This window comes from Vanessa atalanta, chromosome 14 (assembly GCF_905147765.1).
Source record: "Vanessa atalanta chromosome 14, ilVanAtal1.2, whole genome shotgun sequence".
NCBI classification, from domain to species: Eukaryota; Metazoa; Arthropoda; class Insecta; order Lepidoptera; family Nymphalidae; genus Vanessa; species Vanessa atalanta.
Window position 1 is genome coordinate 7,191,133 of NC_061884.1, and position 10,084 is coordinate 7,201,216.

General features: G+C 31.2%; 1 protein-coding gene across 3 annotated transcripts in view; it reads right to left on the minus strand.

Annotated features, from left to right (window-relative positions):
• Positions 1-8,318, minus strand: part of LOC125068791 (alpha-actinin, sarcomeric) — a 32,718-nt gene extending 24,400 nt beyond the window's left edge. For 2 of the 3 annotated variants that reach the window (XM_047678105.1, XM_047678106.1), the window contains exon 1: positions 8,082-8,318. In XM_047678105.1, coding sequence (XP_047534061.1) covers positions 8,082-8,204 — 123 coding nt within the window. In that variant the 5' untranslated portion in view covers positions 8,205-8,318. The remainder of the gene's footprint in view (positions 1-8,081) is intronic. The other variant, XM_047678104.1, reaches the window with a different exon arrangement.
• Between the last annotated feature and the right edge of the window lie 1,766 nt (positions 8,319-10,084).

The following is a 10,084-nucleotide window of genomic DNA, read 5'->3' on the forward strand; positions in this document are numbered from 1 at the left end:
ATTTACATATTTCATATGATTTGTAGCCCTGCTATTTTATGCACTACAACTGTTCTTGATAAATATAATTTTATTTATTATATATATGTAAATTACGATCGCAACGTTATTCGTCGCCATTTTTTCACAAATCAAACAATAGAGTGGATTATTAATAGTTGTTTATTCTTCTAGTCTTTATTCAGACTGTGGTTGGAATGGACTATAAAGTATTGGAGTATATCTACTTAAGCCTTTTTGAATGCATAATCTTAATCCTTTATGTAAATGTACATTATAAATGTAATAAAAGAATTCATAATGATAACAACGGCTTTCGTAAACAGACTAATCAGCTCTGACCATATCATATCGCATAATGCAATGACTGTCGTCAAATAATCTCCGTTTGAATTGCATTTAGGTAAATGTTTAGAATACAATGACATTTTATTTTGTTGAGTATATGTATATTCTTGTATTTGGCCATCAGATCGTTAAGGACCTAAATGATAATAATTGGTTTGTCCTGTTTCTGTGCCAGTGTTTTCATATATATTTATTTTTAAAATTTTAAACTTCCTCATTGATTTAATTCTGGCTCGTGTTCGATGTATTGGACCAAATCGCAGATCGGGCATATAATGGCAGTTCTCAGTGGCTTGGATGTGGTTTGTTTATATTCCAGTGCTTCGGAAAGCACGTCTGAACTATCTCCAGTCGTCGCATTGAGGTAAGAGTGTTAGAACAGAGAGCGATCAGCATTAGTTAATTTCTATTTCAAAAGAATGTATCACATAATGTAGTTCACGGATAAGAACTTCTAAGCGAAAAAAATATTTTATGAAGATCATATTTTAACACAGGATAACCTAACACTTTGTCGTAAAAATAAAATCATTACAACTTTATAGAGTCCAGTGAAATGTATCCAAGACCACCACCGAAGAAAATGTTATAAAGACGAGACGTCAAATGGATACGCCCACTTGGAAGTTACGAGTGAAAGTGTTGATTTAATTTTAATATTTTATTCCTTCTTAACACACAAACATTATTTTTTATGAATTATTAATAAATTTATATTTGCAATATTACTGTATAATTCTCCATATTAAACTATAAACAAGCTTACTCGCCGAAGCACAAATACCTTACCTACTGAATAAACCAGGTGTTTGTTATGAAATAAATTCGAAGAAGAAATATGAGGACAAATATGAAAAAGTATTAACTAATAGACACATTCTTTTAATGAATGAATAAGTGATATATAATACCGAAGGCGTTGTTAATATTACATATTCTGGCACAGCGAAAGCGGCAACTAGTGGCTACAAAGGATAGGAATGCGACGTCACCGCTTCGACGACGACAAGACATCTATCAAATTCGGAGCAAATTACCTTGTCCTTTGACCCAATCGTCTTCAGTCATAATTTGGAGATAAATCAACGGTAACAGTCAGCTTCAAACTTTAATACGCATATTTAAATATAGAATCGTAATTTTTTAAACGTGTGTGAATAAGTCCAGATAACTCCTGTTATAGGATGACGCAATAACAATTGAATATACAATCAATACAATTTCCAAATCAAATAGATAAAGTAAATCAGTGATAAAAATTATAAATAGCGCTATGAAAAACATTTGAATCAAGTACTTATTTTTAAAGTTATCAACATTAATCATGATATTTGTGGCATTGTTTTTAATTAATTTGATGTCATTTCTATAAGGTGTTAGAACAGAATTCACTTTGAACTGGTTTTCATTACTATCGTATAGCATTGTCAATCGCAGGCGCGAATAGGGGATTCGAACAAATAATAATTTGAAAGTTCCCCTCGCAGTTACGACGGCTGCTGGGTTTTATCAGAGCAGATTATCGTCAGAGATACATACGAGTGTGATAAGGATAGCGATAAATAAGCTGTTTAATGCAGTTTGTGATAAAGACGGTACGTTACGATGCCAGTGTTATAACATCGCTGACTAACGTATTATCAAATTGTACTGGACGGTGATATTGTATGTGACGGCGTACATTGCAAATATAGTATAGAATATTTTCTAATTATAAAAGCAAGTGAGTGTAAGCAATTTGCGTAGGTGTGAGGACGGGCACAGAAATAAATTTTGGCAACGGTTAGTTTTCCATCTGAACCCCGACTCCGTATGGAACGTGTGTCACTTCATATTTTTTTCAACTTGAATTTAGTTATTTTTATGTCACGTTTCTATTTCTTAATATCTCTGTTAAATTGGTTTTTCATAATTCATTAAATTATTATTATTTAAATTGTGACCATAAAAGCTATTTGCAAACGGATTCTTCGGTAACAAAGTACAAAACGTAAAGTTTACAAATAACAATGAACTATAACGGTATCAATGAAAAAAAACTCTACTGATTTATTAGTTCAAATTTGAGTATTAACGATCCGTTTACATAAACAGCAAAAGCTAAAATGTTATGTAAACGTGAAAGAATAATAATTATTAAAAAAATTACCTTTAATCCTGTTTTTATGTTATTCAAAAAGACGTATGTTAATGAAGCAACAGAATTGTGTAATGATAAGGAAGGTTGATATGCAACGCACCTGGGTAGCGAGTAGGCGGGCCAGTGCCTATCTCGAATGTTTTGAAATGCACCACAGAACTGGAGAATAATGCGACAGAGTGCGTACAATAGATCCTTCGTGTTCACGTTGGTACGTGGGTTATATAGAGTACATTTTAATACTTAAAATATTTTACGACGGTTACAAAGTACACAGGACTTTGTATTCAAGTTGCTGAGCACGTTACTCATACAAAAGAAATAACTGATAATACTAAAAAATTAGATGGATGAATAGATTTAGATACCATTTCGTTTTTTATATAATTCTCTTAGTGCTTTATTAATTAATATATAAAGCAAATATTCGGGTACTTGATTGTTTGAGCCAAGTATAAAATTAAGTTGGATGATGGGTCTATAATTTAATGTATCCACATACTTAGAACTGTCCGTAACAAACCGGTCTCAATGGTTACGTTAGTGACGTGGGTTTGGTTGTAGCTACATATATATATTTACTTGAAGTGTGGTTTTGTTTGTGGTTTTTAACACTCGCTATTAAAAACGTTATAATGGTTCCATTTACGCATTTATATATGTTTAATTACTAACTGTCATTAAATGCACCTTAATTTTAATTTGTAAATTAACGCATAAAGTATGTAGGTACATGTTACCTTTTTGAAATATTAAGTTCTCGATAACAATGTTGAATACCTAACTGATATATGTCGTACTATTTACTATACATATAACACGTATACTTATGAGGTTAGCCCATAATTTACGTGTTGACGATAACATTGGTAGCTCCTACTTAGAAAGTTTTCTCTTGTATTAGGTTAATGTATATACATTTCAACGATCGCTATTTCGAGTTCAATGTTCAAGGTCAACAGCACAGCATCATTCGGAGAGTCGCCAGAGAATTAATGATTTTTAAGTGTAATGGTGAAATGTCACTTGAATTTCGCGTATTTCACGCAGCAATAAGGTATCTACATGATGGGGCATTCCCAAAAAGAATATTTATCAATGAGACTTGCTATTTTAGTAATTGGTAGGTACATATAGATAAAACGATAAGGCTTTAAGACGATAAATCGTTAACAACTTTCGTTTTTACAATCTTAACCGACTTTATTTTTAAAACATAAATATTTCGAAATGATATTTTTAATTCTTCGCAATTAAGAATGTTGAGGTAAATTTAAAAGATTTTTATTTCTTAGTTTTGAAATTTATAAATTGAAGAAGCATGTAATAAAATGACGAATATTACAGTCGGACGGGTTAAATGGGTCACTAAGATTTAACATTTTATTAACCATATGGCTCTTAGGTTGATTTTAGTATCGAATGAGAAAGTACAAAAAACACGTTTTTAAAACACAAAAAACTATATATTACATTTTATTGTCAAAATCGTATGTAAAATTTAGACTCAATCGTTGGAACTTATTTAAAATTCAGTTGCGAGATTTGACCCGCACCGGTGAAGTGAACGAAAGCTTGTAAAATGTACTACAATGTAAGATTAAATTTTAAAAATTAAATATATTTATAATTACTGTAAAAAGTAGATTGTATATGAATATTACTAGCATATTAGTGGTATACTAACAGTAGTCCGTAATAGAAAATAATGTCGGAAGTGATATATACTTTTGTGATAGACGTAATCATAATATTTCATTTTGACGCAAAACTTGTATCCGTCCTGATTCTAAGTAGACTACGATAAGCGGATAACATTGTGCAAGTACAAAGGACGATTGATATTTGTTCTTTGCGAGTCTAACCTGTTCTGTTAACAATGCTAAGTGGTTAAGTGTGGGCAGGAACTGTCATAGATACTTGGGTAAACATGTGACACCCAGGATGTGGTTTAGCTGCTTAGAGTATCAGTTGTGAATTAACTCTGTAAAACATCCTTTTTTATGCTACTTCTAATCCTAAATTAGTTTTATTGTTACGTTATTTAACATACAATACTGTGTTTATAATTACAGATATTCGTTTAATTATGTAGATTACATTATTACAATCTGAAATCGGTTAATTTTATACAAAACCTTCGTTTGTCAGTGATGTTTCTTATATTTTTTATAACGTTCAAACGTTATGCGATATTTTAAGTGAAATATGAATTCTAGAGCAATATATATATATATATATTGCTCTAGAATTCTTATACTAAAATACAGAGCTAGCTTTAAATAATTCGCTAGGACAAGGTTGAACAAACGTCAAAAATGTTGGGGGATTTATGAAATACGCTTTAGTATTTTCCATAGAACTAATTGGGACAAGTAGGCATGTAAGTTAAATCGATATAAAACTGAATTAATTTTAATACGATTATATATATATTATTTAATTTAAGGTCATGTTTTACATTGTAGTTTATTATAGAAGAGTGAAAATTGCAAGACACTGATTCGAATGTTTCTTGAACGTGTGCCAAAATCCAGCTAACGACGACAAGGAAAAAATAGCTGTCAAGAGTTACGTAACAGACCTGTGTAAACGATGCGTCCACAAACTGTCAGGTCACAGCTGAAGCTTTACCAAATCCTCCAATCAAAATAAAATAAAAGAGTTTATCTCCTTTCGTTTCATTAGCATTTAACACCAAATGCTGTAAAAACGAAATGCAATTGTAATATGAATGCACTCGTAAGCTATTGTACGAGTAATAAATTTTTGTTGCAACGATAAAATCTTTTCGTTTGGTATGTAAAGCTTATCGGCAGTCAACGACCTCGAATTCAGGAGAATTATGCGAAAGGTATGCCAAGGTGATAAGATGATAACTTATGGATTTAGTCGTAACAAAGTGTTTTGATTTTAATTCAAATTAGATTCTATTGAGATAAAATTGACCACGTGTCATGAATTTAAATCGGGATATGACTATACATATATTTGTAGGTCGCTATTTTCCACAAATACATATTTTTGTAAAAGTCATTTTGTTTGCCACGTTTTTAAGCCTGGGAAATAATTTGTTCTAGAGTCGAAGATATGACCGACTTTTGTGGCGATCGAATTGGTACTACTATTTTTATACGGAAAAATTTAAATATTGCAAATATTGTTGTTGGTCCGTTTCAAACATTTATATATTATGCCATACTTTTATTGCTACCAACAAGAATGTATTTTATATTTGTGATGATTTAGGAATATGATATTTTTTTTGGTTTAGCAACAAAAACATAAATTAAAATTAGGAAATTTTAATTAATATTTCGTGGATTTCTTTTAAATAATAAATCTTAAAATACAATACAATAAATGCTAAACACTGAAAGTTGAACCTGACTTGCTCTTCGTTAGTGGCATTAGAAACTTATGCATTGTGATTGATAAACTTAATTTAGAATATTTTTATGGCGAGAGGATAATAGTTTTATATAAACTAGTAAAATGTCTAGTTTTGGAGATCTTTATCACTTTCACGAATGATTTCTAGCGCAACAAAATTAGTGTTTTAGCTAGCTATTCAGAAATACACTACGTGACGTCTCAAATATTAATCATATCATTAAATAATCATTCTTAAAACATTTAGGCTTCTTTTTAAATGTAATATTCATATTATCAGAGCTCTAAAAAGCTCCAAAAAATTTCTATTTGTCTTTATTACCTTTGCCTAGAATTGGGTTCAGGCTTGTTACTATATTGTTAGACGAGCCTCGTACATTAAACAGGTTTTATATTTTGACATTTACTATTCGAGTCATATTCAACAATTTGTAATTTTAATTTGATTAAAGAATAATATAAATTTTCTGGGAAGTTAATTATTACTTTGGGCTACTTTTAAAACCACGAACATCCATTTCTAACCGGTATATTTTGCAAAATTAGTGATTCATAATTGACGAATTTAACAAGCGTCATGATTTCCTTTTCTGGTGTTCAATAAGGAAAACATTGTTCTAGTAACCTCTTTGCGGAAGACCGCTTCCAGTGTGCGGTGGGCATGTGACTGGTCGGATGACTTCTCCGTAGACGCATCTCAAGTTGTTTGGCCGCGACATTGACCCGTCAGCCACGTACGGCCAATGCACTGAGTCTGACTGTCGCAGGCTCTTTGTTTATATTGCATTTGTATCCTGCAGCTTTTGTGCACCGGTCGTTATCCTTACGCATAGAGATGTAACATTTACCGTCTTTCGTAAAAAACAACCTTGGAATGTTTTGGTGAAAACGACGGAGTCTTTAGTAACGTTTTGTGACTTGAATTCGTTGCATAAATTTTACGTACATTTTACACATTTCAAAAGAGTTTGCCTTGCATATTATATTAACATTGAGAAATAAATTTCGTCCACTTAAAATTAAATGACAACTAAGTAATAAATTAAACAGATCGGAAAGAAGAATTATCATTGTTGATTTTATTTTTATTTTAACTTTCAAGTTATATAATTGTACGCCATATAATTAATTGAAGTCTTTAATTATTGCTTAAGAATAAATTTGATCGAAAAAACGATATTAAGAAAATATTTAATTACATTTGTATTATGAAAAGCAATAATATAATTTCTTTATTTCTTGTTATTTTAGTTTATATGACTGGTGTTTATATCATACCATAAACAATTTTATTTTGGTTCTATTATATTTTAAATAACCTAGCCCGCAGAGTGCTTTCGCAACTTGTTAATGACATTCCACCCGTGTTGAGCTCACAGGATGCGTCAGAGTATTCGTCATAGACCTGCACTTCTCTACGTAAATAGCACCTTAATGATGCATTTTCATGTAGACACATGAGGCCATAGTTTCCCTGAAACACGGGTTTAATGGTGACGTAAAAGCAGACGCCCGCGCTTTCAGCGGCGCCTGCGTCGGACCCATTTTAGGACATGACTAACGGAAATTCGATTCCTCTCGCTCCGGCCCGCTCCCGCCCGTGGGATGCGATGTGCACCCGTCTCCCTCGCACCAAAAGCTTCAAGAAATCTTTTAATAGTGTCCACGGCCGCGATCTACTTTCAACTTGCGGCGGGAAACTATAAAATTTAATTTGAGTTTTCCGATTTTTCGGTGATTATTACTTAAAATAAATAGCTTATGAGTAATAATCGTTATGCACGCCCGAAGTTAAGTTAAGGTACATCAGAAAATTTGTTTTAAAAGTAAGATAAGTTTTTTAAATAATTCTATTACAGTGTAGATTTATTTGCTAAAATCGTTTTTTTATTCAATATTGTGTCAATCAAGCCAAGTATCATCTAGCCCATTAATATTCTAAAAGCAGGTGCAAACTAAAAATAGATTTATAATTCGATTTTAAAATACTATCAGTAAAGCGGCCGGTTATTAAATTATGCATATGTTGTAGTGATAAATAATCATGGGGGTATGTGACATTATTTATCTCAACAAATATAAACACAAACACCATGAAAATAGTCGTAATTGTGATAAGATAAATTGTGCGCGAAATATTATGATCAGTATTTGATATTAGTTTGTCGTAACCGGTGTCAATTTGTCATTATAAACTGACCTTTTTTTGTTGTTTCTCCCAAGCCGGGTCTAGGAGACCCTCGCGTTCCCATTCTTCCTCTTGTTCCATGTACCCGTCCCCGTACTCATAATTATTTGTTATCACCCCGTTGTCCATCATCATGGTCACCGCACTGACCGTCGATTTCGATGTTCGTTCGAGCCTATGACCGCGAACTCGTGTGTGTTAGTTCGCACCGCGCACTGCAACAAGCAGCCGGCCACACGCCTGCTGCAAGAAGACTGGCGCCCGAGCGCTACTTACGGCGGCTTGCGGAACTTTCGAAATGCATTCCATTCTACGTGTGACGCTGTCATTCCAATGTCAAATTTATTTTTAGTCTGTAGTATAGTATATTTAATAGGGTAACACTATGCATGTGTACTAGCGCCATCTAGTGATGTAATGTTGTAAGTAATTTAGGAATTTATCATTTTATCCTTGCTCTATACTTAGATAATAATTTTAGAAGCTATGACGTTTTTTATGTTTTGGTTATTATTAGATTATGTTAAAGAACAAGAACTCGTATATAAATGGTTTCAGATCTATATATAACAAAAACATGAGAGACTAATCTTAAATCTGTTTAATTAAATTAATTGCATTAAAATCGATATGCTAAGTACCGACTACTTTCTGGCTTAACAAATATATTTTCATTACTTAGAAAGATTTAATAAACGATAATCTGTATAAACTATTTTTTTAGGCTAAAGGCATTCAAGCGATTAGACAATATATTACATATTAAAATATTAATTTTAAAATGTAGGGCATGAAATAAAATTTGGCACAATACACAAAAAAATTTATTCACCACATAAAATTTCCTTGAATAATCTTGCTCACGCAAAATAACAGATATAGATATAATTTTGTATTCTTTGAAGATTCCATATATTAACATACTTTATAGCAACATCCACGATCACAGGAAGGTTAAAATTTTGGAATAGAAAAGTTATTTAATCATTAAAGAGCTTGATACGTCAATAATATTTGGTGTTACTACAAATTAAAAACTATTTTATACATATTATATGAGTATTACAGATAATGTTGAAATGTTAATATATATTTAACATATTAATACATAATAGCAACATCGACAATATTTTACAGTCGCTGAAAATTGCGCTTGGTTTGATAAGCGTTAACACACGAGATTATTACAATTTATATATCTTATATATATTTATATGTATAAATATTTCATACATATTTATATATAGTTATAACCAACGAACTCTGCTTATATAATTTTGTTCAGATTTATTAGTATTTTTAAGTATATGTCTCGCTTGTGCTTTGCGATGTCCTTATTGTTAACGAAGCTTTGAGCACTACAAATCATAGGTATAGTATTGTTTAAAATACATAAAGGAAAGTATTACTTATTTTGTATATTTTAAGAAGTATAAAAATTTACAGATCATTTAATTCCTGGTAATCGTCTTCATCTGAAATGTAACTTTAGGCTACTAATATATTTTCATAAACATCGATAACAGTTTATCAAATGTTAAAACCCATTTTACAAAATATTTAAAAAAAAAAAATCCTTCTTTATAATTTATAACATTTGCTTGTAAAAGTCCCACTTCTTCTAAAGCAGTCTCTCTTGAGACTTGTTTTACAACTAATTTCACTGGAGCTCCGATGCGGGACAACATGTGCACATTAAAGATGATATTATGCACCGTCGAGCATGATAAACTTAAATTAACCACTTGAAAATTCAGTTGGACTTGCCTGGAATTGAAACCGCCTGTTTACAGGAGGTTATTTATAAAATACCTACTATTATATATATATATATATATATATATATATATATATATATATATATATATATATATAAGTCCTTTTCATATCAAGGAAATAGAAAAAAAAACTATAAAGTTTCAAGCAACGCAAATTACATAGGATGTAAGGATAAACTTTAAATATCTGTAAAATGGGTCAACAATATAGTTTATTTACATATAATTCTATAACAC